At 61.5% G+C, this 27,022-nt stretch overlaps 1 protein-coding gene across 1 annotated transcript in view; it reads right to left on the reverse strand.

The window, feature by feature from the left end:
• The window catches only part of FIBCD1 (fibrinogen C domain containing 1), a 28,816-nt gene extending 1,833 nt beyond the window's left edge, over window positions 1-26,983 (reverse strand). The window contains exons 1-7 of the mRNA XM_006918167.1: window positions 26,912-26,983; window positions 18,562-19,041; window positions 14,651-14,810; window positions 14,165-14,301; window positions 4,613-4,709; window positions 848-1,027; window positions 3-230 (exon numbers count right to left, since the gene is read on the reverse strand). Coding sequence (XP_006918229.1) covers window positions 3-230; window positions 848-1,027; window positions 4,613-4,709; window positions 14,165-14,301; window positions 14,651-14,810; window positions 18,562-19,041; window positions 26,912-26,983 — 1,354 coding nt within the window. The remainder of the gene's footprint in view (window positions 1-2; window positions 231-847; window positions 1,028-4,612; window positions 4,710-14,164; window positions 14,302-14,650; window positions 14,811-18,561; window positions 19,042-26,911) is intronic.
• Window positions 26,984-27,022: the final 39 nt, after the last annotated feature.

Raw genomic sequence — 27,022 nt, forward strand, 5'->3', positions numbered from 1 at the left:
CATCTCGGAGAACTTGAGCGAGTACTGCCAGCCGGTCCAGGAGGACCACTCGACGCCGTCGGCGTAGGAGGCGTGCGCGCCGCGCAGGTACTGCCCGTTGAGGTTGGACGTGTGGCAGTTGCGGTACCACCAGGCGCCGCGGTAGAAGGCAGCGCAGTTGTTCTCCGAGTGGTCACTGTCGCGGTCCTTGGTGGTGAACCTCATGCCGCTGTGCTTCAGGAGGGAGTCCCCTGCGCAGGCGCGCGCGCTCAGGTGTGTACTCGGGGCGCACAGGTGCGGGCATGCGAGCACAGCTACGTGTGCGCGGTGCGCTCCCCTGGATGTGCGTGTGCACGCACGTGTACACAGTGCCCCCACCAATACAGAGTGGTGCACACGCACCTGTCCCGACACACCCGCGGTGTCCGCGCAGCTCACGTGCACCCGCAGCGCCCCCTACGGGTCGGTGGCTGTCCCCTGGGTCTAGGCCGTTTCTGTTCCTCCCCCCAGCTTTCTCACGCGCTGCCTCCCTGTCCTTGCTTGTTCCACTCTGCCTAAGAGAAACCCAGCCCCCTTGAGAGACCCGCAGAGCCAAACCTCAGGTGTCTCCTTTCCTGGCTCACTTTGCTCATCGGCTAAATGGGCGAACCCTGCAGGCCCTGCTGGCTTCGTTTGCTGGGATGAGGACCAGGTGGGCCTTGGAGGCGAAGGGGAGAAACCTTGATCCTCACCCCAGAGGCAGAAGCACTTGCCCTGGCAGGACCTCCTAGGTGGGGAGACTGGGACCTTGCCCTGGCAGGACCTCCTAGGTGGGGAGACTGGTGGGCTCCCTCCCCCCACCCCCGCCTGCTGCAGCCTGGAGCCCTACCTGCAGTGCCGGAGTAGTCGGCCACAGTGAGTGGGAACCCGTCCTCCTCGGGGTCCACAGAGAACAAGCCCACGCCGAAGCTCCCGTAGTGGGCGTAGGCTGTGCCGTTGTCGAAGTCCTCTAGGTCCACGTGCAGCTCGTAGGCCGCCTGCGTGGTCAGTGCGTGCAGCCTCTTGAGCCCTGGAGTGGGAGAGAGAATGTAGGAGAAGTGGGGGGCTTAGAAGGTCCCGCCCAAGAGAAAACTAGGTTGAAACAAGAGCTAAGCTCATGTGGTTGGTGACAGAAAGGGACAACAATCCCAAGTGTCTGAGGTGGGGCCCGGTACACAGTAGGCGCTCAATAAAGAGATGAGAGGCAGAAGGCGGAGCTTGTGTCTCCAGCTGCCTCCAAGGCCTGGTTCTGTACCTGCCCCACCGCCAACACCCAACCCACCTCCTCCCTCCCTCTGTCCCTCCCCTCCTCAGCTCTCCCATGCCCATCCTGGGGTCTCACGCCAGGCCTCCCTGTCCCCCCGCCCCCTTCCCCCACAGTCACTCAGGGCACTTCCCTGCCACTCTGATTATCTCTTGATGAAGAGGCCATTTAATTAAACGCCTTACAAGTTATCAGCACTGAGTGACAGTTCATCAGCCTCTCCCTCCTGCCTGCCTTTCCCGAGCTCTGCCCCACCCCCGCCCCACAGGTCACCGTGTTCCTGCTAACTGGGCATGACGGCCGTGTGGCCCTTCCCCATCCAGCCTAGGGGCAGCCTCGGTCCCGTGGTCCAGGTCCAAGGACACAGTAACAGCAGCACCAACAGCTGACCTGCCCCGCGTCTCCCTGCCTGTGTCCACTCCTCCCTGGGCTGCAGTTCCAGAGCGACCTGCTCTCCCTCTCTGGGCCCCGGCATGCACACCTGTGCAGTAGGCCTCACTGGGCTGTTGGGAGGGGCTAGAGGGCTCCACAAACTCTGAAGGGCAGGCAGCGGGCAAGTGACAACAGCCACTACCCAGACAGCACTTAACAGATGCCGGGCACTGTTCTGAGCACTTCACATGGGTTAATGAACCCTGCGGCATTAGGATGGGTCCAATTTAATTAGAGAATCCCTGTGCGATTCTTAGAACAGAGCCCAGCCGGCTGCACATCTTACTCAGGTGTTCGCCGCTGCTGTCACGGTCCAGCGAGGCAGGCGCTATTATTATCTCCTATTTTCTAAGTGAGAAAAGGAGGCACGGGGAGGTTAAGTAACCGGCCCAGGTCACGCAGCTGCTAAGTGGCAGAGCTGGGATTTGAACCTAGGCAGATTTGCCCAGACTCCTTGCTCTTATGCAGTTCTTGCCTGGGACAAATAATCGGATCCAGGAATAGGGCAAGAGGGGGGCCCGCCCCGTGGGGATGCTGGAAGATTCCTTTCCCCACCACTGGATGTTCGCCGGTGGGCTGAGATCCGACCCCATCATCCATCAGAGTTCACATAGCAGAGCTTGAGAAAGAAGGAGCCAGCAAATTACAGTGGAGAGAAAACACAGACCCCCACACCTGGTACCGTTGCCCCAGTGAATTCTCAGATGGACTGAAGGTCGGAACCTAACATGCGACACTGAGAAAGGATTAGAAAATAGGAGACGTTCCTAGAAAACTGGGAAGGGCCTAAAACCCAGAGGATAAGAAGGAAAAGACTGGCAGAATTGGCTACAGGAAAATTAAAACTTCTAGGAAATAAGCAATAATTTTACAAAAAAAAAAAAAACTGGAAGATAAATGACTGGGAGTAAATATGTATCACTTGTATCTGATATAGATCAATAACCTTAATATATAAAGAGCTCCTGAAACCCAATAGGAAAAGACAAAACACAGGATGGGAAGGTGACAGGAACGTGAAGAGCAGAGGGAGGGAACAGCAGAGGGATGTGGGACCGGGCTCGAGTTGACATTCCGGTCAGGGCTCCGTGTCTGCCAGGAGCTGATCAAGGCCCTGCCTAACGTTTCCTCCCACACCGTGGCTGCCGATAGATTTCAATTAAGATGCTCGGAGCGACGGAGGCATCGACGCTGCTCCCAGGGGGCGGGTGGGGAGTGGGAACAGGGCCTCCACCTGGCCGCCTTCGCCCTGTCTTCACACACCCACCTGGATGGGGGCGGCCAGGGCAAGGGTCTCCCCACCTAGAAGCTTCTCTCCCCCACCCCCTGGCCTGCCCCTGTGTTCATTCATTCAGTTCAGGGGATGGTTCAAAGCTTGGTGTGGCCCCAGCACGTGAACCCTGCCCAGGCTCCCCGACTCCAGCACACACTAGCTTGTGACTTGTGTCACTTGCACCGAGTGATCACCCTTTCTGAGCTTCAGTTTCCTCGTCCATAAAAGGGTGACAGGGTGTGAGGTATCAGGCCGAAGTGTGTAAAAGGGGCTGGGCACACAGGTGTGCAGTAGTTGGGGCTGTGGTCATGCAGTCCACGTGGGGATGTCACCTCTCCTGCGGCCAGTGCCCGTGTGACACCAGGGACAAAGCTGAGGTCCGGGCAGAGAGGGTCCTGCCTTCATGTCTTCGGTCATGAAGATGGACATGAAGCAAGCAACAGCCTAAATCACCACCCGGGGGCCTCTGCACACGTGGGGAGAGGGCACACACCTGGCCCCCACCCCCGAAAGTCCTGACAGACCTGGAACCCTCCCGACCCCACCTGGAGCCCAGATCCTGGCGCTCGGCCCTCCAGCTGGTGCTTCTGGCCAGCCAGGGGCCTCACACCTCTGCCCTCACCTCCTCTCCCTCCTGCCTGGCTGTCCCCAACCTCGCTGGGGAATGACACCAGATGTCCATGCCCGGGGATGCCAAAGTGGCACAGGTGTGCCGTGGGCCGTGCGAGGTCATTCCAGTGATGGAATGTGTCATTCCAATGCCTGTGTTTACTTTAACATATGTTAAAAGGTAAACAGGAGTGACTGACTGCTCATGGGGCACAGGGTTTCTTGTTGGGGTACAGAAAATGTTCTGGGACTGGATAGTGGCCATGGTGGCAGAACTGTGAACATAGTAAAAAAACCACTGAATTGTGCACCTTAAAACAGTGAATTATCTCTCCCCCCAAAAAAAACACCAAACCCAAAACCTCACCTTGCAAGCCACAACTCGCCACCAGACATATAGGACCTCGGGTCTAGAATTTTCATTAATGTTATTCTTTAGAATGAAATTATGTATGTATTTTAAAACGTTAAAATAGTGAGTTCAAAGAGAGACAGTATGTAAATAATAGTGATAATGACTATATGAATCTAAACTCTTCGAGCCCTTTCTTTGCCCCAGGCATGGACTCTGTGCCAGCGGTGGAAAGTGGGTGGCTGTGCCGAGGGACCGTCGGGAACCGTGGGCAGGGGCACCGAGTGGCCACCCTCCCAGGAGTCACGCCCTCCATGTCCCGAGCACGGCATCCGGCACCCCTGACCTCCGAGGGCAGGGCGCTTTGGGGGTTGTCCTGGCCCTCCATTATGTGGAACTGAGCCCTGCACCTGCCCACAGCTGCCTTGACACATGACAAGTGGCCAGGCCCCAAGGCGTCCCCGACAGGAAAAGCCCATGTGTCCATGGGGCTCATCCTGGTGACCATGGTTCCTGTACCTGCTTGCCCCTCTACCTCATTCCCTCTCAACGTACTGATGTCGCCCCTTCTGACGCAGCACCCGCGAGCTGGCTCGGTGTGCCCAGACCAGAGAGACGCAGCCAGCCATCCTCTGGGGAGAGCCGGTCCCCCAGCCCCCCAGTCTGCAGGCAGCAGGGTCCTCACCTAACCAGTGCTCCCCCGTGAGCTTGCCAAAGCCGTCCCGGTACGCCTCCCAGCCGCGGAAGAAGTTCACGGAGCCGTCCGCCCGTCGCTGGAACACCTGGAAAGCACGGTGAGGATGGGGAGCTGGCGCCGGCCCCCCCAGCCCCAGCCCCACAGGTGTCCCCCTCGCCTCGCCTGGCCGCTGGCTCCCGAGGGCAGGGGCCGGGCCTCCCATGTCCCTCAGCACCCCTGGCATGGGACCTGGAGCAGAGCTGGGACTCCAAGGCATGGGGGTGGCCCGAGGTGGCACTGACCGAATGTCCCCCAGCCCCCAGCACGTCCCCTCAGGAAGGAATCCTGGTCACTGGGGTTGGGTGGAGGAAGCCCAGCTCCCAGGCCAACCTCCGCTGCCTGGACAGGGGACCCTGGACTGGTCTCCACCCAGCTTGGGCCTCAGTTTCCCCACGAGTCAAATCACAGGGGTGGACAAGAGTCCTGACATCTTTCCCAGGTCAAAACAAAACTGAACCAAAACCCATTTTTACGATTTTAAAGATTGAGAATACACACACACACACGCACACACACGCACATGCACGCACGCACGCACGCACGCACACACGTTCAGCCTGCAAAGCTCCATCTCTCAGACCACCTCTGCCAGGCATGAACCAACCCCGCTTTCCCCCGCCAATAAAAAAGGCCCAGGCAGCAGATCAGTGGGAGCTGGAGAAACCCGAGCCCCAGCCCCTCCCGGGGGAGGCGGCCGGGCTGTGACGTGGGTGCCACCAGCAGCCCACGTTCCTCCTCCAATCACACGCCTGGCCTGGGAATCCCGCCGGTGAAATCGCTTTGAAATAAGCACCACACTGGTTTGGGCCAGAGCTGCCCTGAGGATTTCTAGGGTCCGCTGACAACCCGGCTCCCGCCCGCCCCTCGCTTCCTCCTCTCTCTGTTTAACGAGCCTTTTCCTGCTCGTTTGCCGAGGCAGCAGCCCTGGCTGCCGACCCCTCCGACTGGGCCCGAACCGAGTCCCAGGGGTTCCAGGCTTGGCTGCCGGTCTCACTGGTAAGCAGCCCGATTTCAGTCGCCCGGAACTGAGCGGGTGCTGGTCTGCCCGCGGGGGCTCTGCTCTGTCCCTGGGGACGTCAGGCAGCAGGAGGGAGGTGGCACCCCTTTTTCTTGCTCCATGACCTGAAACCTGGCCCAGCCCTGAAATGTGAAAGTCACCAGAAGGGGCCCGCTCCGCAGAGGGAAGTTTTATCAGGCTCAGATCTGCGGGGTGCGGACAGCGTATTGATGGTGCAGATTACACCCTGAGCGCACCTGCTGAGAGGCCTAATCCTGGCAGGAGCGGGGGTGGGGATGGGGGGCTCCTTGGCTCCCCCAGGAGGAGAAGGCAGCCGGTTTCTGCCGGAGCGGGGAGCTGGGCTGGTGGGGTAGGCAGTGGTTTTGGACGGGGGCTGCAGAGCCCTGGGGAGTAACTCCAGCCCGCTGAGCCTCAGCTTCCACATCTGTAGAGTGGAGCCCAGGAAAAGCTCAGGCCCTGGCCCATGGCTGGGGCTCGGTGAGTGCCAGCTAGAGACAGCACGGCAACACCGGCCGGCCGCGGGGGCCTCCGCTCTCCTCCCTCGGCCCCACCTGGGTCGTCCTTCCAGACACGGGCTCTGCACCGCTTGTCCCTGAGCCATCTCAAGGGTCCTGCCCAGGCCCCTTCCATTCACTCAAATGTTCCAAGCACCAGCTGGGGACACCAAGTCAGGGCCCTTCGGGCAGAGGAACAGGGGTGAGGCCTGGGCTCAGAGGACCCCACCCAGGCAGGAAGTGGGGCTGATCTAAAGGGTGGGGAGGGAGGCCCCGGAGGAAGGACAGGGTGCTGGCCCCACGTTCATCCACCGTGTGGCCTGGGGAAGACATTCATCCCCCTGGGCCTCACGTTCCTCACCCTCTGAGAAGCCTGCCTCCCGGGACCTCGGCGAGCGGTAGAGGGCACGGCGGCTGGTATGTCATCGCCATCGTCATCATTTTTCCTGCTACTACTATTAGGAAGTAAACAGTGTGAATGCCAGGCTTCCAGGCACGGGCGGGACATGAAGCCCAGACCCTGGGAAGGACGAGCCGTGTGGCCAGGAGCAGCTGGCCGAGAGGCGGCCACAGCAGCTGCTCAGAGCTGAGCCCCCCTTAACCCCGCCCCGGGACAAAGTTCTGTGTCGCCCGACCCCCTCCTCGTTATGGTAGACAGAAGCCCAGACGCTGGCCAGAGGCCGGGCAGCCATGAGCAGCGGCGTGTGCAGTGTGACCCACATGTCATGCCCACAGCCTAAGGCCACTGTTCCCCACTCACACCGCACCCGTGTTTGCCAGCGTGTGCCACCGACCAGGGCGTCCGCTGCCTGGGCTGTGCCTCCTCGTCTCCTGGCCAGCCTCTCACGCCAAGAGCCGACCTCTAGGCCCAGAGTCCTCGGCCCTTCTTTCTCGCTGCCATCCCCGGCTGGGTGTCAGTCACAGGCGTGACCACCCCGCTCCAGGCAGCAGTGGGGGTGAGTGCGCGTCTCGGAGCCGCCTGGACCTCCCGGGTCTTTCTCCCCGACCCGGGGAGGTCCGCTACGATCAGGTTAGTGCTGCAGGTGTTCCCAGCAAAGTGGTTGGAGTTGACACAGAGTTTGTTTGCCAACACGGGCCTTTAACCTGAGTGGTGACTTGTGACCCATCTTCGAGGGGCCCAACACATCCGTGACGTGGCTTGGCAGAAGCGTCTCTGGACTTGGTGACCCAGGGAAGTACGGTTTGCAGGGTGACACACACTCACGGGCGTTTCTATGTGAAACAGACACTCCTGCAATGACACCTGCCCGAAGAGGCTGCATTCTGGTATTTTCTGTCCTGTGCTGTTCTGTTCCACTCTCTGAGACTTAAAAAATAATGCCGATCACAAAATAAATTGATCTCGCCACCTCCCCACGGATCACGACCCGCAGCGTGCGAACCGCTGCTCTGGATGTTGCTGACCGTCGCCACGGGCGCCCCTTATCCCTCGGCTCAAATATCAGGTGACCAGGTGTGCTGGGCGCCGACTGGGACCTCAGACTCGGAACCCCGGCCTGGCCCTGGAGTTGATTACCGAGCAACGCGCCGGCACGTTCCAAGGGCGCGTGCGGGCGAGTGCAAGTCTCAGGTGTGCGGGGAGCTTTTCTCTAATGTGGACGCTCAGGGCAAACTGCACCTGTGGCTCCAGGCTCCTGGAAACCTCTGGACTTCAGGGACACCGGATGGCAGGCTGTCACCATGCCAAAGGCCTTCAGGACAGAGTGAGGATCAGCCGGACAGGAGGACACGGAGAGTGGGGTGAGTAACAGATTGACGTGTCCACTTCCCCCTCCTCTGCGCACGCACGGAGCACGAATCCCGTGTAGGCAAAAAAAGAGGTGACGGGTGGAGGATAGGGAACTAAAAAAATCACTTATTAATTTTGAGGCTACACTACTCATCAGTCCAGCTCCGGCGGCTGCACAGCGGCCGGTCGGTCGGTGGAGAAACGCTGGCCGCCACCGCGGACTCTTGGGCAGGCGCCACGAGTGAGAGCAGCCTGTTTCCTCCGTGCGGATTCTCAAAAGCCAGCCGCCTTGGCGTCTTCCAAGTGCCGCTGGGCCCACGTGCTCCCGCAGATGGCGATCGGGGTCTCCGAGGAGGGAGGACCGCACTTGGGGCGGTGGGAGAGTGGCTGACTGTCCCCCGTTTGTCAGACGGGCTCCAGGGGTCCGGCTCGCGCTCCACAAGTGGTTCCCGCCAGGGCCCCTTCCTCAGACAGGCCCCATCGGCGTCATCGTCCTGGGCGCCAGAGCCCGGCTCTGTGGTCACCCCAGCACTAGCCAGTGCCCTCGAGGACAGCCACAGCCCTCCTCGCCACGGCCCACGACGAGGGGCTCGCGCTCCCATTTGGCAGAGGAGAAGACTGAGGTTTGGAGAGGTGGGGCCACCTCTGCACAGTGGGGGTGTCTCAAGCTGGGGTGCTGGGGCCCACTGAGGCCAGAAGAGGGAGGCTGACAGCGCACGAATACAAAGGCTGAGGGGTGCCCCACGGCCGAGGGGGTGGATGTTGCTCCCCCACGCCCATGAGCCCACCTGGCCCGCATCAGAGTTGTGCTGAGCCGGCCCACGTTCTCAGACTCCAGCCAACGGGCTGCGGGACCATTTAAGCCTCGGCTTCTGTCTTCCGCAGAATGAAAGGGTCGCTGCCCCGAGCCCCACGTCGGGTGACTCTGACCCTCAGAAAGCTCACAGCCGCAGGGGGACGTGGACGCACGAGCCAGCAGTCGCGGGGTGGAGCCGTTCCCAATCCGGCATGTTCCTTTGACCTTTGTGCCCCAGTTTCATCATCTGTCAAACGGGGAGTTTAACGGCCTCTGCCCACGAGGATTTGGTGATGGTTAAATGTGCGGGTTGATACACGGAATTCCGTAATGGAAACAATTGTTGTCATATGTGCTGGTTGCTCAGAGGAGGATGAGCCATCTGACGGGGTGGGGGAGGTGGTCTCGGAGAGCTTCCTGGAGGAGGAGGTGCTCAGCTGAAATGTCGATTGAGCAGAGTCTTGCTTGGCAGGTGATCAGCAGTTGCTGAGGCCCCAAGTTTGTGGGCCGGGTGGGTCCAAACCCGACGAGATAGGGAGAGGGCGTCTCTGCCACCTTAGAAGGGAACCTCAAGAGGCAGCATCTGGGATCTTTCCTAGAGGCTCTGGTGACGCTGTTGTGGAAACCAGTTACCAGCAGGACGATGTTGGTCGAGTGGCTGCGGCAGCCACCAGCCTCCACTTCTGGGAGGCGGGAGGGCTGTGGCCCAGGCGGGTGGTTTCTGAAGAACAAAGGACTTGGACGTGAGGGAAAGCAGCCCCTGGGGAGCCTCTGCTTTCCTGGGAGGCAGCTGCTCCGCAAATCCGTCTGGATCCTCTGGGCATCGCCCCGGGGGGGCCGTCTTGCCGGCAAGAGTACGGTTCCGGAAAATGCTGAACTGAGTTCAAACCCCGACTCTGCCTCTCACAGGCCATGTGACCTCCAACTGGTCGCGGACCCTCCTGAACCTCAGTTTCCCTCTACAAAAAGGCACCGTCAACAACCCCTCTGCTACCCTGTGGGGTCGCAGTAAAGATGCAAAGAAGTAGAAGTGTGAACCGGGGCGCACAGTAGGTCTCGCCAGCATCGCCTCCCTCCGCTGCAGAACCAGCTGCCAGGCTCAGGAGGAAGTGGGCCCCCGCCTTGTTTGTGACTGAAAATGGTACCCCCGGGCTTGGCACCCCGCCGCGCTTCCCGGGCTTGGCAGTCGGCACCTGGCACACACTGCTCAGAGCTGCCATTTACCAAGTGCTGCGGCACCAGCTGAGCCTTCACGTGCCACCCCACCCACCTACAAGTTCGAATTATCCACACTGCCCTGGCCGAAGGCAGGCTTTGTCCGCACAGATCCGATAAGGGGAGGTTGGGGCGTTGTCACCGCATGTCACTGTTAACGTGTGCTGGCTCCAAGGACTCCCCAGAGCAGTGGGGGCCAGTGCCGAGCCAGGCTGCAGCTTGGAGACACAGTGGCCCACTGATGTCACAGCGGGTCCCCCTGCCACCACAGCCCCTGGAACAAGAACTGTCCACAGCCCCAGCCAACAGCCCTGGCAGGATCCACAGCCCTGCGGTCCCAGGCTGGGGGCTGTGGCCGCATCTACTGAGACCTCGGGCAGCATTTCATCTCTGCCTGAGCCTGATCCCACTGCCTGCTGCACTCCGCAGGCTGGAGGCTCCTTTGATGTTTTCTAAGAGAGGGAAGGATTTTCCTCCCCACCTGGGGAGCTCAGGTAGGGGGGATGGGCACGGTGGGGAGGGGAGGGGAAGGGAGGGTTTCCCTCTCTGTGGAGCCAATCAGAGGCACGTCTGAGCCACCGACCCTGCAAGGCAGAAAAGCGCCTGGCAGAGCGGTCTCCATGTAGAGTGTGGGCTTAGGCCACTGGGCTCAGGGCATCGAGGACAGCCTGCTTGCACTGTGGGTCCGAGTGGGGGCTCAGAGCAGAACTGATTCTACTGCAGGGCCCTGCAGTGGCAGACGCTGAGCTGGATCTGATTTCTGCAAACATGAAGGTTTGGCGGCACCCCTATACACAAGACTGTGCCTTGGGGCAGAGAGGCAGGACAGTGGGGAGACCCTGAGCAGGATCCTCCTTCCAACCACCCCAAACCCACACTGGGCCCTGGGCATGGCCACCCAGCTCCCCAGAGCCTGCAAGGAAGCCGAGCAAGATAAGTGGGCTACCCCACTGGCCGGACGAGGAAGGGGACGTGACCATTCCAATCTTGCGGGCGGGGGGAGGTAAGCTGGAAATGTCCCGTGCATCACCTTCCAAATGAGGAAGCTGGGCCTCTACTTTCACACATCTTCACCTCTGTAAAAACACTGCAGAGAGAGCGGGTTCCTCTGCTCCTGGGGAACCCCCAAGCTCAGTGTGGGCCCCCTGCTCCTCACCCCTCCCTTACAGGCAAGCAGCCTGCGAAGGATTCTGACTCTCCTTACTGCAAACAGCATCATATTATCGAAATTTAACACATAAGAAAAGTGAGGTTTGGAGGGGGGAAGTTACACCACGAAAGAAGCTGATAGTCGCTCTTGGCAAGAATTTGGGGAGCACTGATGGTGTGCAGGCACCCTGTGGAGCCCGGAGCCGCAGCGGCCACCAGATGGTGCGTCGCTGCTGGTGGGACTCACTCCTGGCCGAGGCACAGACAGGAAACGTGTGGACAGGTGATCCCTTAGCTGCACCTGTGCTGGCTGCAAAGCTGGAGCGGGAGGATGGACCAGCGGTCAGGGAGGCCTTTCAAAGGATATGGAGACTAAGCTGGACCCGGCGAGGAAGGCCCTTGCCCAGGGTCACCGGTTAGCAGGCGCAGCCCTTCCTACCTGCCTTTCCTCCTCCTTTTCTGGGGCAGGAGTGGGGGTGGGTGCATGTGTCAGGTTCTGAAGTGGCCTTGGTGATCAGTGTGACTCTGTGTGGCTTGGGCCACTGTGGCCTTTGGGGAGCATGAAGAGGAGGCTTGGGTCAGCCAGAGCCAGCAGCCACATCAGCTGAAAGGCCACTCTGAAGCATGCGTCCATCTGCCCCTGTGGTCTCCCTATTCCAAGGAGCCACTCGTGGCCTCATTCCCTCGTGGAGGCTCTCAGCAAGGATTCGGGGCCCATGGACTTCACGCTCCCCACACCCACCACGCCCCTCGGCCCCATGTCTCTGGGTCACTCCCTCCCTGAGGAAATCTCAGGGTGGCAGGAGCCCACTCTGCCCTCAGGAGAAAGCCCGACTCGTCACGTGCCCACACAGCCCACGCGACCCAGCCCTGTCCCCCACCCCCGCGGTCCCAGGACGAGCCCCGCCCTCTCGCCGAGGACCTCTGCACACGTGTTCCCATTGCCTCACCCCCCAGCACTTGGACGTCCCCATCCAGAAGCCGCTCTCGGCCGCCCCAGGCTCTGTTAGGGGCTCTCCTGCAGGTTCCCCCACAGCCCGAGCCCTGCACCCCTCACACAAGTCTGCCCCCTCGTCCAGCTCCCCGCCAGGCCGAGAGCTTGCTGCTGAATGCTCCGGCTCTGCAGCTGAACGCACGAAGCAGCGAGCACCACCGTGTGACATGCAGTTCCACAGACGTGCATGAGGCTGGGCCTCGGGCGGCCTGGGTGTGCCCCAGCTGGGTGCCCTTGGACAAGCCTCCAGCGCCTGGAGGGGTGCTGGACCTGCGCCGGGCAGAGCAGCAGAATACAAACTTATAATGTGCCCTTAGGGGGCAGGGCTGCTGAGCCCCATCCTTGCCCGGTGTGGTCTCTCTGGCCGGAGTGTCCAGCCCCAGGCGCACTGTCCAGCCCCAGGAGCACTGTCCAGCAGGGAGAGCCATCCGACGTCGGCACTCGAAGCCTGGCAGTTTGGACAGCGCATCTAATGAGGATGGATGGGACCAGCGTCCAGAGGGGCGGTGGCCGCTCCCTTCCAAACAACTGAGTTTCCAAGCGATGCTGTGTGGCAGGGCGGTGAGCCTGACAGATGCCCAGAGGGATCTGGGAAAAGATTGCTTTTGACAGAAGCCCAAATGGACATTAATGATTATTGGCCGTGCAAGCACTTCTCAGCTAATCTGGGCCTTTCTTGCGGGACCCCGATCCAGGTGTCTGAGTGGGAGGGCCTTGCTCATCCGCTCCCCTCTGATCACCCCGGAAGCCTGGGCTCCAGGAATTACCCACCTCCCCCGAATCTTGACTGACTTCCCAGGAGACGGGCTCAAGTCCGCCGGGGCGGAAGACGCATGGCTGGGGCCGGCGTCTCGGTCTTTCGTTGAGTCTGTCCTCACCCTTACCTCTGGTTTTGGGCTCTGGCTGGTACGTGGGATCGTTGAGGGGATCCCAGAGGCAAACACCATAACTCAGATGTTCTTTTAGAGCTTTTAGCCCCAGATGCAGATGAAGCACATTGAAAAGCTCTCCTCTGGAGCCGGAAGAGAGGTCTGGAGGTGCACCTGTCTCTGGGGCCGCAGAGCCTCAGCTGCCCTCAGTGGCCCTAACGGCAGGCTCTGCCCTCCAGATGCACTCATCTTGCTCCTTGCCTGCCCCCCTCAACCAAGCAACCCCCGGCCGGACCTGGGGGGCTCTGCTCCGGGCTGAGTGGCCCTGAGCTGGCTTCTCAGGCCTCCCGTTCTGCCTCCAGTGCGTTCCTTTCCTGCATAAACCAGCCCGCTTCTACTGCTTGCAGTTACGATCTCTAAGTAACGGACGTGGGTATCCCCATTTCACAGCTAAGGAAACTGAGGCCCAGAGAACTTACGTACTTGCCCAAGACCCCACCGCAGCACTGACAGCCACATCCAGCTCTGTCCGTGGATGCCGGAGCCCCCTCCCCTCCCCCAGTGGTTCAACTGCCATGCTCTCTGCCTCCCTGGCAGATGTGCCCAGTCACAGTGCCACCCCCGCCCTTCTGGTGGCCGTTCGAACCTTTCACCGCTCCCACTTCCCACCCAGGCCAGAACCAGAGGCGAGAGGAAGTCGCGATGGCTCCCTGCCAGGAGGCCGTCAGGGTCTCTGCTCCCAGCGGCCGGGGGCTCCCCCTCTTTATCTCCTGCACACACACCAGCTCCAGGATAACTCGACGGTTAACCATAGCACCAGCTCTTGAACTCATATCGGCCAGGGGTACTTGGTGTTGCATATCATCCTAGGAACCCACCCCGCCTGACCCAGCACCCCGGGAAACCACCGTCCTGGGAGGGCTCGCGCTCAGGGAGCAGAAAGTGGCTCCGCGGACAGGTGACAGGTCTAACACCTGCTCCCGAGCAGGCCCCGCGGTCAGCCTGCAAGCCCCGCGTGCCCGTGCAGGTTTCTGTGGGTACGGAGTTCTTCCGTGAGATTCCAGGTAGGTTTGTGGGGGCCGGAGGGCACCAGGCAGGGCCAGGCCAAGGGTGGGAGGCTGGCGAGAGGATCGGAACCCATGGGGATCATGGCCCGGGTCACCCCCGGGGCCTGCCCTGGCAGTGTGCGGGGCGGAGAGAAGGCCGGGAGACTCACCGTCCAGCCGCCTCCGTCTGTGTGCATGTCGCAGTAGACCTGGAAGCCGGTGGGGTCATGTGTGGGAAAGACGGAGTAGACGCCGTCCTCCTGCTGCCCGCCGAGGAGGACGTCCAGACAGTCACGCGGCCGAGAGCCTGAGCCAGGGAAGGCCGTGAGGGCGGCTTGGCCACCGCCTGTGCCCCCGCCCTGCCCCCTCTGTCCCTGGGTCTCGCTGACTTGTCTGTCCACCACGCCCCGGGTGGGCCTGGGTGAGTGGCACCCTCTCTCTGAGCCTTGCTTTCCTCATCTGGAAAATGGGCACAATGAGCCCCGCCCCATTGGGCGGGGCGAGGGCCCAGTGGGGGTGCAGGCAGGGCTGCCTGGCACAGGAAGTCCTTGGCAGACAACAGCAGTGTGTCCTTATCGGTGGGGCGGGCGGGGGGTAATGGGGGGCTGGAGCTGGGCATCAGGTCACCCGTGAAGGCAGTCCCCGCCCCCACTCACCGTTGGGGCAGCTCCGGGGCCGCGACCCCCTGGCAGGTGCCCTCTGAAGGTCGGCCTTGACCCGAGGCCGGCCCAGCACCCGGTCCCTGTGCAGGGCGTCCAGGACGTCGCTGACTGAGTTCACCAGGTGAGCCATGTGGCCTTGGCTCTCGGAGAGAAGCTGCAGAGCACAGGGGTGATCGGTGGGGGCAAGGGTTCCGGTGGGGACACCGCACGACACCTGCCAGCCAGGTGGGCTCCCGGTGCGGTGCGAGGCAGCCCCTGCCCTGCGCTGGCCCTGATCCGAGGCGGTCTGAGCCCGCAGACTCAGAGGACGGGGCCTCAGGTGGGAGGGGACAGAGCGGCTTCCGCTTCAGCCCAGGTGAGGGGATTAAAGGAAGCAGATGGCATCAGGCAAAGCTGGCTTCAAACCCCGACGCACCCATTTTCCAGCTCTACAACTGGGGGGCTTAACCGAGCCTTGAAACCAGGCTAATGTGCTCTCGCTGCAGCAACTGCTCTGGGCCAGCAACAGCCGTGGAAGGGCCCAGCTCAGTGTGGGGCCCGCGGCGAGCCTCTCGTCACTCGAATCCTTAAGGCACCTTCCAGGTTACCAAACACCGTCCCCCAACGTCCCTTTTGATGCCAGCAAGGTGGTGAAGGCGGGGGCGTGAATCTGCTCTTGGCAGGTGGGGGCCCTTGGGATGCTCCGCCCACCCCACCCATCCCCGACGCAAGCCTCGCTCTGAGTTTGTGTAGCTCTCTGTCCACCACCTCCCCTCACCCCACAGCACTGCCAGCAGTGGAGGAAACTGAGGCCCGGAAGGAGTGGTCCCTGATCAAGTACGACTTCGGGCCACTTCCTCAGGGCCGACTGGCAGGCAAAACGCCCCGGGCTGTGTCGTCACTGCAAGGAGGCCGGGGTGGGGGCAGGACGGGGACGGTGGTTGGGACCCAGGCTCTGGTGCCGATTCTGGGTTTTGACTCAGCCCCTGGAAGAGCAGCTGAGCCTCTCCACGCCTGCTTCCTGCTCCCTGAACCAGAGCAACGGGGCGTATGTTTCTGGGGTGGGTGGAGAGGGCAGGTTCGTGACGACGTGCGCTAGGGGCCTGAGCGCTCAGTCTGTGTCCTCCATATCCATCGTTCCCATGAGTGTGGTCCAGAGGTTTACAGCTCAGCGCAGCACGGTCCCCCGGGACCTCCCGAGCGTGCTGCTGCCTGAAGAGTCTGGGGTCTGTCACCTTCCCACCCCAGGCTCCAGGAGGCTGCAGGACCATGGGCAGGGGAGGCTGGGTCAAGAGCAGCCAGCAGCCAGCCAGTGGGTGTGGAGCCTACTGGGTCTTTGCACACCGAACCTGTCACCTGGCAGATAATAGCTCGTTGAAAGAAGGGAAATAGAAATACACGGCACCAGCAGTTTACAAAATATGATTCTAGGCTTGTTCGTAAGCAGGGGCCCTGCAAAGCTCTTAGTCTCCCTGTCAGTCTCTCCTCTGCTGAGCGGTTGATTCAGTGAGGAGAGAGGCCGAGATGGGCAGGGAGAGGTCTGCGCAAGCCTCCTCCTGGCGGTGGATTTCTCCCTGGGCTTTACTTCAGTGCAGGGTCCTGTGGACGGACCCCATCCCTGCAGAGGGAGGCAGGCGGCCCCGGGGGAGGGGACAGGGGTGCAGGCGGCAAAGATCGCTGGCCTCGCTGGTTAAGTCTCTAGGGTCTTGCTCGTGCTTCTGCGACAACGCAAACACACGAGGACTTAGTTGCCGCCCGCTCTTGCCAACAGGCGGGGAAGCCCTTGGTTAAAACCGGCAAAGGATGAAAGCTGAAAATGCGCATATAAACATGCCCCAAATGAATGAGGAAAGTCGCTCCTGCTTGCTGAACTGCACGGACGCATCGAAGATGACCCGGGGAGGCGGGAAATCGGCCCTCAGGCCAGGCACTCGCCACCTGAGCCTGTCTGCCCCTCCACAGAAAGGGATCACGATCCCACCTCTGGGGCTACTCTGCTAAGAAGGGCTTATTAACACACAGTCGGCGGGGATCCGTCATCACTGTCGTAAAGGGGTCCTGGATAGGGGAGGAGGGGCTCCCACAGCTGAAACTTCAGTTTACAAGCAGTTTCCACCTTAATAGTGAAAGATGCCGGTGTGCAGACGGCATCTCTCTGGGGCCAGACGCCAGCCGAGGCCCCTGCAGCCAGGCGCTCCAGTGTCCTGTCAGGTATGGACTATGTTTTCCCAACTTTGCAGGAGAGGAGGTCCGCCCCAGGGAGAGCGCCTGACGTGCCCAAGGTCCCAGAGCTGGGACGTGGACCCTGAGCGGGGAACCGCTCAGTTCTGCTGCTCCTGGGCCAGGGGGCCTCAGACATTTGTGCACATGTCACCCTGGTACTTGCTGAGCTGCTGGGACCCGAGCCGGGGATGAGTGACGATTCGGGGTGAGGTCCAAAAGTGTGGCAGTTCCGACAGGAGTGCCCATGGGTGCTGCTTTGGGAAACCCAGGGCTGGGCCGACTGGCCAAGGGTCTGGGACAGGTGGAGAAGAGGGGCCAGGAGTCAGCCGACAGGGCTCTGCAAGACACATGGTCTCTGAAACCACGCTGAGTCTCCAGGGAGTCAGTCAAATTAAACATTCCTTTGAGAAGCAAATATATCAGGTGAGCCTGGGCGCAGAAAAACTATTAGTCTTGCAGGAACAGCTCTAAGCCTCTGCCTGGATGGGGGGTGGAGACCCCGAGGCCCCTCCTACAGTCCTCCATCCCAGCCTAAGCCCCTGGCGTCCATGGCTCAGACCTGGCTGACCAGGGTCTGAGCCATATGGAGAGCGAGATGGGGGGCCCAGACCACCCAGAAAGTCTGGAGGTCTCCTGAGCCTTGCTGATGAGGGCGGGGGATGTGCAGACAGGGGCAGCGATGAGGCGGCTGAGCACCCCACCCCCACCCCACCCGGGAGGGGAAAGCCGCCTCCCCATCAGTCACCCAGACAGGATGACAAGGACTGTAATTTCTCCAGCTGCAGGCTTCAGAGGGAGAAAACAGGCCCATTGCTCACGGGCTGTTGGGTGACCGAATGCCTGGTCATCCTGGGTGTCCGGAAGGGGCAGGGCGCACTGACGGGGGCGGGCCTCGCCTCCTAGTCCCTAAGGACCTGAGTCACAGGGCTGATGGGGCACAGGGCTGGAGGCTGGACAGGGCGCCGGGAGGCCAGATGCCAGGCCCGACCTGGCCGCTGTATCCTGGACCAATCGCCACCCCTTCATGGTCCTGTTTTCTCTTCTGAGAAATGGCGCGAGGCCAGGAACGCCCCTTAAATCCCCGGAGCTGTGAGGAGCAGAGTTCTCGCCGCGCTCCAGGTGTGGTCAACACCGGACATTCTTCACCGAGATCTACCTGCCACGCGCCAGGACCTGGTCTGGCTGGGGGGCTGTGGGGGGCAGAGGTGGCCGGGGCAGGCCGAGGGTTTGGTAGGGCTCCCCCCAACGGGTCCCTCCTTCTCGTGGGCATCAAATGCAGTAAATGGGTGGGGGACCTGGGGGTGCAGCTCTCTCTGACCGGAGGGCCTGTCACTGACTGGCCACAAGGCTTGAACCTCCATTCGCTACTGGTGAAGGAAGGCCATGACCAGCCTCACCTGCATCTCACCTGCACTGGAGCACCTAGGAAGCCCCTGGATCCCCTGACCTGACTGCCGGATGCCGCGGGTGCTACACAAATACCCAGGGTCACCAGGACAGTGAGCAGGAGACGGTTTGAATCCCGGCACCATTAGCTGAATGGCCTTGGATGAGAGAGTCACCTCTCTGAGCCTCACTTCACCCGGAGAGTCAGCAACATCCCCTGGTCCCGGGACACTTGGAGATTCAGCGAGGCTGTGGACATTAAGCCACCGCCCCCACCCACCCCCACTAAGACCTCGAGCTCAGACCCTGCCCCTTACCTGGATGAGGTGGGCCTGCTCGCCCTGCAGGGCACTGAGCCCCTGGCCCAGCAAGCTGTGCCCCTTCCGCAGCCCCGCACACTCCGTCTGCAGCTCCGAGGCCCGGGCCAGCAGCTGGGGCACTTGGTCGGCCAGTGTGTCCAGCAGCTCCTGCTCCTGTTCACCCACCAGCCGCGGCTCAGCCTGGTGCTTGGTCAGCGCCTGCAGCATGGAGGCCTGGGCGCCCTCCAGGCGGGCGAAGCCATCGGTGAGGTCGGGGCAGCGCGGGTCGATGAGGATGCTGAGGTGCGAGCTGTCGGCCCTCTCCACGGTGACCAGGGCGCTGTTGGCACCGGCCGGCCCAGTGCTGACGACGGGCGGGAGGGCCGTGCCTGGCGTGTGCGCGTGGTTCAGGAAGAGCAGAGCGCCGGTGACCGCCACGGCCAGCAGCACGGCCAGGGAGAGCAGCACCGTGCACAGCACGTAGCCGCAGCTCGGCCTCTGCAGGCCAGCCAGGGCACACGGACACAGAGACAGACGGACGGACAGACAGACAGGAGAGAGAAGGAAGGAGAAGCCTCAGGAGCAGACCTGGGCCCCCAGCTCTGCCCAGGGAGGAGGGCCCAGGCAGCCTCGGGATGGGGCCTTGTGAGACCCGGGCAAGGCCTAGAGGGACAGGGGAGGAGAGACTCAGAGAGAGAGAGAGAGGTGAGGGACACACCAAAGACAGAGCAGGAGTGAGAGATGCCGGCAGAGATGGAGAGGATGAAAAGAGAAACCGAGGCAGGGAGACCGACGGAGAGAGTGGCCCTAACCTCCACTCCACCGCCCCGCCCTGCCCCACCTGTAAAATGCGGACAACAGACATGACAACAGACATGCCCCACGGCACACTTGGGCGCCTGGTGTGCAGACTCAGGAAGAGAGCTGTAGCGGTGACGGCAACGGTCCCACAAGTCGTCACGCTGTCGCAGAGGAGTGAGTGCCTTGGGCAGTGGGTGCCCATCCCTGAAGGTGCCTTTTGACCTGGAGTACCCAAGTCCCAAAGCCTGTGCAGGCGCGCGAGGCGGCCGCGGGTCCCGGGCACAGGGCGGTCTCCTGAGCACCCTCCCTCCCCCTTCCTCTCTCCTTCCCCCCCAGCACCGCCTCCTGTCACTCTCCAGAGCCTGCGGGATAAGCACCATAAACACTGGTGGCAGCGTGCCACCAGGGTGGAAAGCGGCCTACCTCCCTCCGAGGTGAGGGCCGGGGCGACAGGGCAGCTGTGCCTCCCAGAACAGACAAAGCGGCAATTCGGGCCAAGGATAAAGGTGACGAGCAAGGTGCAAACGGGGTTCGGGGCCAGCAACGAAGGAAGCTGGGACTCAAGTGTCGCTTGCTAGTAAAGGAGCCGCCTGACACGGCGGCAACTCCAGACTCGCTGGACCGAGTCACGCACGGCCCGGGGCTGGCCACCGTGTCTGAATGTCCCCAATTTCAACTTCCTGAATTGGAGACAGGTCTTCAGAGTTAGTGTACCGAGGCGCTGGGCACCGCTCCTGGCCAGCTCTGCTTGTGCTGTAAATATTGGCGGCTTTTATTAACTCACGATCAGTGTACACAGAGCATCCGCAGGTGTTTGGTTTTTTTTTATTTTCTACCCAGAGTGTTATTTCTGTATGTCGCTGATGCTAGGACTCACCTTCTCTTTTTTTCACGTTTTAATATCTCTGATATTGGGGGACATCTAACAGCCGTGATTGACAGCTTTCTTGCTTCATGATGCATAAAAGTGATGCTTCTTGCATCGTGTTAGAGGTCTCACTACGAGAAAATATGGCAGAGCAAACAGCTGCTTTTCCGTGAATTCAAAGCTACGAGTAACTCTCAGACTTCCTACGTGGCACCAGAGGAGGAAGATGGGGCGGAGGACCCCAGAGGAAGGGGTCTGTGTTATTGGTGAGCTGAGTGAGAGAGTTCCTTAGCCTGTCCCTGCAGTGTTGGGGACTCCCTGCCCCCAGGACTCGCTCCACGTCCCCCTCCTCTCTCCACACCTGCCCAGGCCCCAGGGGAAAACGTCCCTCCTGGGCTCCACATCTGGGCGTTGTACTCCAGCCAGGCCCGCACGCCACGTCAGCTCTAGGCTGGCTGTCCCTCTGCCCGAGGTGTCCACCTCCCCCTGCTTCTCTTCCACCTGCCGAACTCTCGCTCTCCCTTCAGGGCTCAGCTAGATGCCACCTCTTCCAGGAAGCCTCCCTTGACTGTTTCCTCGCCCCCTCCCCACCCCCGAGTTTGGCTGCTCCCACAGCCCTCGCTCGCTCCATGGTGGCGTTTCTCAGGATGGTCCCTGTCTGTGATTTCATTCACCCACGCATTCAAACATCTGGTCAACATTCCCTGGTGACCTCACGAGCCAGGCTCCAGGCTGGTCCCTGAGGAGGTCGGGGCAGCCAGTCAGCCCGGTACGGCCCTGAGGAAGTTCCTGTCCCATGGGCTGTGCTCCTGGGGCACAGATCCCTTTGGGAAGCTGTGTACACAGGGAAAGCTGGTCCCTAGGAAAGTCGTCCTGGACCATGAGTCCCCAAGGGCAGGGACCTGCTCCCCTCCTGGCACAGAGCGGCTGGTTGTTGGATGAATGGAAGAGCAGAGAGATCAGCTCACCCCTTGGCCAGGCTGCGTGGGGAGGAGCTAAAGCCCCCGAGGTCTACAGGACTTGGCAGGGTGGAGGCCCTGGACCACATGCTGAGGCCTGGACCCTGAGGCGGCACCGCCTGTGACCCTGTGCCTACCTCTGATGGCCTGACACAGGACGAAGGCAACCTGCAGGACACCCAACGCCCCCGTCACTGCAGGTCAGCCGCTTCCAGACAGGCAGGCATCCACGGTCACTGCCATTCCTTGAGCACATAGTGTTCCCGCCAGTGGAAGCTCCAGATAACCCCCTGCTGTGGGTGGGCTCATTCTGCAGATGGGAAAACCGAGGCTCGGACAGCAGAAGGCCTCGCCCTTGCTTACACGGGAGGCAGGCGGAGGAGGCAGCATCGGAACCCAGGGCTGGGCGACCCAGACCGGCAGCAGCTGTGCCCAGGCTACTCACTTTCCTTCTCTCCTCTGCCTGAAGTGCCACTGGGCTTTGAGGGACAAAGCTCGGCGGCAGCAGTAAGTCTCCGTTAGGCGCCCCCGGAGCTCATCAGGAGACACCTCGCCCCGGGCAGTTCAGAGCGATGTCCTCCAACTGGAGAGCATTAAGGTCCCCAGCTGGCGAGGCAGAGTGGCCAGCCATGTCCCTGTGTCTCCAGGACCCTGGGCCTCTCAGGCACCCAGCTCCACCCAAGCCCCTGGTCCCCGGTGGGAAAGCAGAGTGCAAAGGAGAAGGGGGGCTCGAGAAGGCAGCAGGGGCTCCCCGAGGGGCAGGGGCACCATGGAGCCCGGAGATGCGGCAGGCCACGAGCAGAGGAGAATTAGTCTTTAGAGAGAAGCTTAAGCGTGAAGCACTGCCCGCTTTTACAGGCTGCCGTTTACGTGCCTCGCAGAGAAATCTGCCCGAGATAAGAAGGGGGGCGAGCAGCCCAATGGAGCATGCCACGGGCTGGAGCTTACTAATCAGCCCTTGGCCGTGGCAGAGCGGGGCGCACAGCCTGGGGTGTGCCGGAGGCAGGCGCACGCGCACGGGCCCCACTGCAGGGGTGAGGAGCAGGAGACGGGGAAGGTGTCCCAGGCAGTGAGCACAGGAGGCGCCAGGGGCCCGGGGTTCGAGAACCCCTGGTAACCCCGCCATCTGTGTAAGCTCCCAGCTGGAGGGACGTGGCTTCATCCCCCGAGTGACCCCCAGTGTCAGCCCAAGGTCAATGGCTGCCCAGCAAGCCCGGGCCCAGGGGACAATAAGATGGGTTCGTGCCAGGGGAGGCAGCAGGTGGGAAGGCCCGGAGGTGTCTCACTTGGGGGGTGGCATCTATCCCAGCTGTCTCCTCTGAGTCCCCAGCCTCCAGAAGCGGCTGTGGGTCTGGCGGGGGAAAGCGGGGCTCAGGAGGAAGGGCCTCGCTGCCCCGGCGACTGTGGGCCAGTCCTGCCTCAGCTCGCGCCTGTCCTCTTCCCTGTCATCTAAGGGAGCTGAGTGGCGGTGGTCCCCCAGGAGGACTGAGACCACACGCCTTGTACCAAAGGAGGAGGAAGAAAGTCTCCCTCCGGGGGAGGCCAGGCCAGGTGAGGTCCAGGTGCAGCCGCCTCCGGCCCCCATCTCCTGGGAGGACCCCGAGCAGAGGCAGGATGGCCGTCTGTGACGGAAACACGCTGTGGTGCCGAGTAGGGTGGTGCTGTGTGGTCTGGGCCTGGCGGGGGCTCAGGTGGGCTCACGGGGCCGTGGGGAGAGCGGGAGGCTCAGAGCCTCGCGAGACCTCCTCCCCTCTCCCCAGCAGCCCACATCGGCTCCCGGTGAGGTGCAGGGGGCCAGTCCGGGACAGCCCTGAGAGTAGGGCTCTGGTTGTTCTGCTCAACATTCCAGGGTCCCAAAGACTTGGGAAGAGGGCTCGCTGGCCCGTCCTATAAGCCCTTGGCCCAGGGCGCCTGCAGGTCGCGCCTCCACCCCAGCCCCGACCTGTTCTCCCCACCTGCCTGGCTCTGCTCATTTCCCCCAGCACACCGTGCCCTCCCTCCAGGATCGATTTGGCAAATGATGTCCTGCTTAAAGGTCACCTCCTCCGGGAAGCTCTCTGCACCTCCTGGCCGGTCTCCCATCACGGCCACAGCACTCGGGGAAGTGGTGGGCTCTGGGACTGGGACACGGGGCCAGGGCCCCAAGGAGGGGCTCAGGAAATGGCAGAAGGCGTCCTTGACCACGGCCCCGGTCAGTCCGACCCTGGCCGGTCTCCCATCACGGCCACAGCATTCGGGGAAGTGGTGGGCTCTGGGACTGGGACACAGGGCCAGGGCCCCAAGGAGGGGCTCAGGAAGCGGCAGGAGAAGGCGTCCTTGACCACGGCCCCGGTCAGTCCGGCTGCTTCTCTTACTTCACCCACCTCCTGTCGCGGCCATGCCCCACAGCGACCTCAACCCAAACTCCAGGGACCAAGAGGAGAGAGGTCTTTCTCACTGTCGCGTCCATCGCGCTTCGTGATGACACCTGACCCGCTAGTTTGTTCCCCCGTGAGACTCTCAGCTCCCTGAGGCAAGGCTCTGGGTCTGGCTGCATCTCCCAGCTGAGGCAGGACTCTGAGTGTCACCGAGGAATTAAATGCTGTGAAGAATTTCTCAGTAAGATCTCCTGTTCTTTCTGGAATGTTTTCCAAAGTTTTGAAGGTATTAAGAGACATTGCCTCAGAGAGGTCAAAAGCGGCTTGAGGACTGCTCAGAAACGAGGCCCCCCCAGAAGGGTGACTTCCTGCCCCATACTCCAGGACCAGAAGAATCTGTCTATTTCCAGATCCTTTCATCTGAGCAACTCCAAACTCCTGGCAAACATTCCGCCATCGTCTCCTGCCTCGAGGGTACGCAAGCCCTCATTCTGCACAGGGAGAGGGGACAGACACTCTTACAAAGTCAGCATGTCGTCCGAGGTCACCCAGCAAATGAGAAGCTGAGGCCGGACGGGGCCCGGGACAGAGTCGGCCCAAGGATGCTTGGACGCAGGCCCATTGGCAGTGGGTGCTGTGAGTGCCCGGGAACCACGCACGCGGGACTCTGGAGCCCACTCCCCGGGCATCACGTGACGTGGCTGAGCAGGCTGAACGAAGAAAAGACAGCCGGCCTCCCCGCCGAGGCTCAGCGGCCACCTGTGAGCACCCAGGTTCGGTCCCGGCTGCCGCTCCCTTTGCCCATTTCCTCATCTGACAAGTGGGTCAATCATCCCTGCTACCAACCTCCCAGGGCGGCTCTGACTGAGAAACGAGAGCCGTGGAGGTGAGGCCGGCTGCTGCTCGGACTGTGGCGCTGGCGCCTGTCCCCCTGGAGGAGCGCCCCCGTTAAAGAACCTCAGCCGGACCCTCAGTGGGAGCTCGGTGGTCAAGTTACTGTCCCTGGTGGGCACAGGGGCGATCAGAACACCGACAGCCCGTGAAAGGGGACAGGCTGCTTTGACAACCACCGTCCTGGAGGTTGCACGGAAACACATCAGTACGTCACTTGACACTCCTAACAGCCCTTGTGAAGTGAGGAGGAAGCAGGGACTGTGACGGGAAAGCCCAGGCTCAGAGAAGGGGAGTAGCTTACCAGAGTCACACGGCATGTCTGTGGCCGAGGGACACGAGAAGCAGGCAGGAGAGCTGGGTGGTCAAGGCCCTCTCTTTTGACAATGGCCACGGGAGAAGCCCTGCCTCTTAATCGAAGCTTCAAAAAAGCCTGGCGTTAGCACAGGGGACAGCCCGTCCACATGCGGGTCACTAAAGGAGTGGGGAGATGAGGCGGTATTTGATATTAGCTCAGGCCCCTGGGGCTACGAGCCCTCAGCTGCCTCTGATGCCAAGGGGCAGACAGCTGGGCCCTGGCCTGGCCGCAGCTGGAATACACATCCCCAGGGAGCAGCAGTGGGAGGCTGGGCTGACTCAGGAGGCCCTGAAGCCACGGTTCAAACAGATCCCCCAGAAGCCACCTCCCCTTGAGACACAGCAGTACTTGCTGGCTCCTCTCCCACAGCTCCTCCTGGCCGAGGCTTCATGCAGTTCAGTTCAGCAAATGTCCCTCAGCTCCCAACCTGAACTGCATGGAAGGGCAGGAGCCTGGGCCCAGGGGGAGACCCCGGGCTGGGGGCCCAGAAGGATCACATGTCCAAAGGGATCTCCTGATAGAGAAGAGGCTCAGGGCTAGGGCGTAAAGCGGCGAGATAAAGGCAGCTGAGCAGCACGGGCTAAATGCCGCTGGGACTTCAAGGCACAGCCATTGGGCACCAGGGAAGGCTTCCTGGAGGAGGTGACATTTAGTAGGCTTTTCCCTGAGTGAAGGGGTGTGTGTGTGTGTGTGTTGGCTCCCCAACTCACACACACATACACGAGGTAAGACACCAAAGGTTTGGAAATGGGAGGCCTGGTGTGGGACCTGGGGTTGGTAAATGACAGGCAGTCAGTACCTGTAAAGGGGCTAATAGGAAGGGAGAATGGGCCAAGCTGGGGATGACCTTGAATGACAAGTCTAGGAAGTAGGACTGTTTTTGCTTAAAGGGGAGAAAGTCAGATTTCAGCAAGAGAAGACTGTTTGGGAGGGCTGACCTGACAAGGGACAGCTCGCCCAGGAGGCACTGGGAGAGGCTCAGGCTCAGACCCGGCTTCAAATCCTTTCTCTCCTGCTAACACGCTGTGTGACTTGAGCAGATGCCTCTGTGTCTCTGAGCCACCAACCCCTGTGACTTGGGAATGTGCATCCCTACGTAGCCCCCAGGCTGCTGCGGTAAGGGAGACTGTGTAAGCGTTTAGGAAGCGCTTTGCAAACTGTAGAGGGCTGGGCACCTTCACCACGGCAGTGTCACTCCAGACAGAATGAGCAGGTTGCAGCTTCTGAGAGTGAGGGGCCATCAAGGCCCGCCCCTGCCGCCCCCCTCCTGCCGCTGCAAACACGAACTGTTCCTTCCCCAATGACATCTGTCTGGGAGAAATTTGAAATTTAAAATGGGCAGCCCCATTAATTCCTCTCACTGCGCCTGCCGGCTCCAGTCCCTCGGCAGCCTGGCCTGGGGCAGCCCCGGGGCTCCGCCTCCCGTCCCCACCCCCTCTATGGCCAGACCTGGAGCTCTGCCCTCACCCACTTCAGCTGCTCAGCCCTGGGCACCCTCAAAGCCTGTCCACCTCCGCTGCCCCTGAACGGGCAGCAGGAAGCGGGCAATGAGCAGACCTGGAGCCTCCAGACCCGGGTTCAAATCCCAGCGGAGCAGCGCGGCCTCCAGCTGTCTGAGCCTTGCTCTCCTTGCCTCAAGGCAGGAGAATCACCATGCCCAGCGATCTCGCAGGAGGCAAACATTTATTGATCCTCTGCTGTCTTCGGGGGCCCTGGCTAAAGTGTGAGGATTCAGGAGTCGGGGAAGGGGGTTGAGTCTGAGCCCCAGAGCTCAGATTACCATGCCAGGCGCTTAGCACAGGGTGGCACACAGGGTGGACACTTAGTGGTGAAGATGCCCATCTAAAGGCGGGAAACAGACTCAGCAAGAGGCTACTCAGCGAACTGAAGGGCTGGTCCCACTGTGAACTAGACGACCCCTGCTCCCTGCACAGCCTTGCTCGGGCAGTCTTTTGGAGGCGCAAGGGGCCCCTGCCTCCTGCAGGGGGGCCGCCCCATCCCAAACCAGGCGACGAAGGCTCCCGCCTTGCTCCCGGCCTCCCGAACCTCGCGGGGGTTGAGCCCCAAACTCCAGCCCCAAGCTAGGCGCTCACCCCGCCAGCCAGAGCGGCCACCGCCCCGGGCCCACGCGTACCTGCGGCTTGTCGCGCGGCCGGTCCTCAAGTTGGGAAGCGCCGCCCATGGTCTTCCACCGGTCGTTGACCATCTCCCGGCAGGACCGGCGGGGGCGCGGGGCGAGGCGTGG

This window comes from Pteropus alecto, unplaced genomic scaffold (assembly GCF_000325575.1).
Source record: "Pteropus alecto unplaced genomic scaffold, ASM32557v1 scaffold67, whole genome shotgun sequence".
Classification (NCBI taxonomy): Eukaryota; Metazoa; Chordata; class Mammalia; order Chiroptera; family Pteropodidae; genus Pteropus; species Pteropus alecto.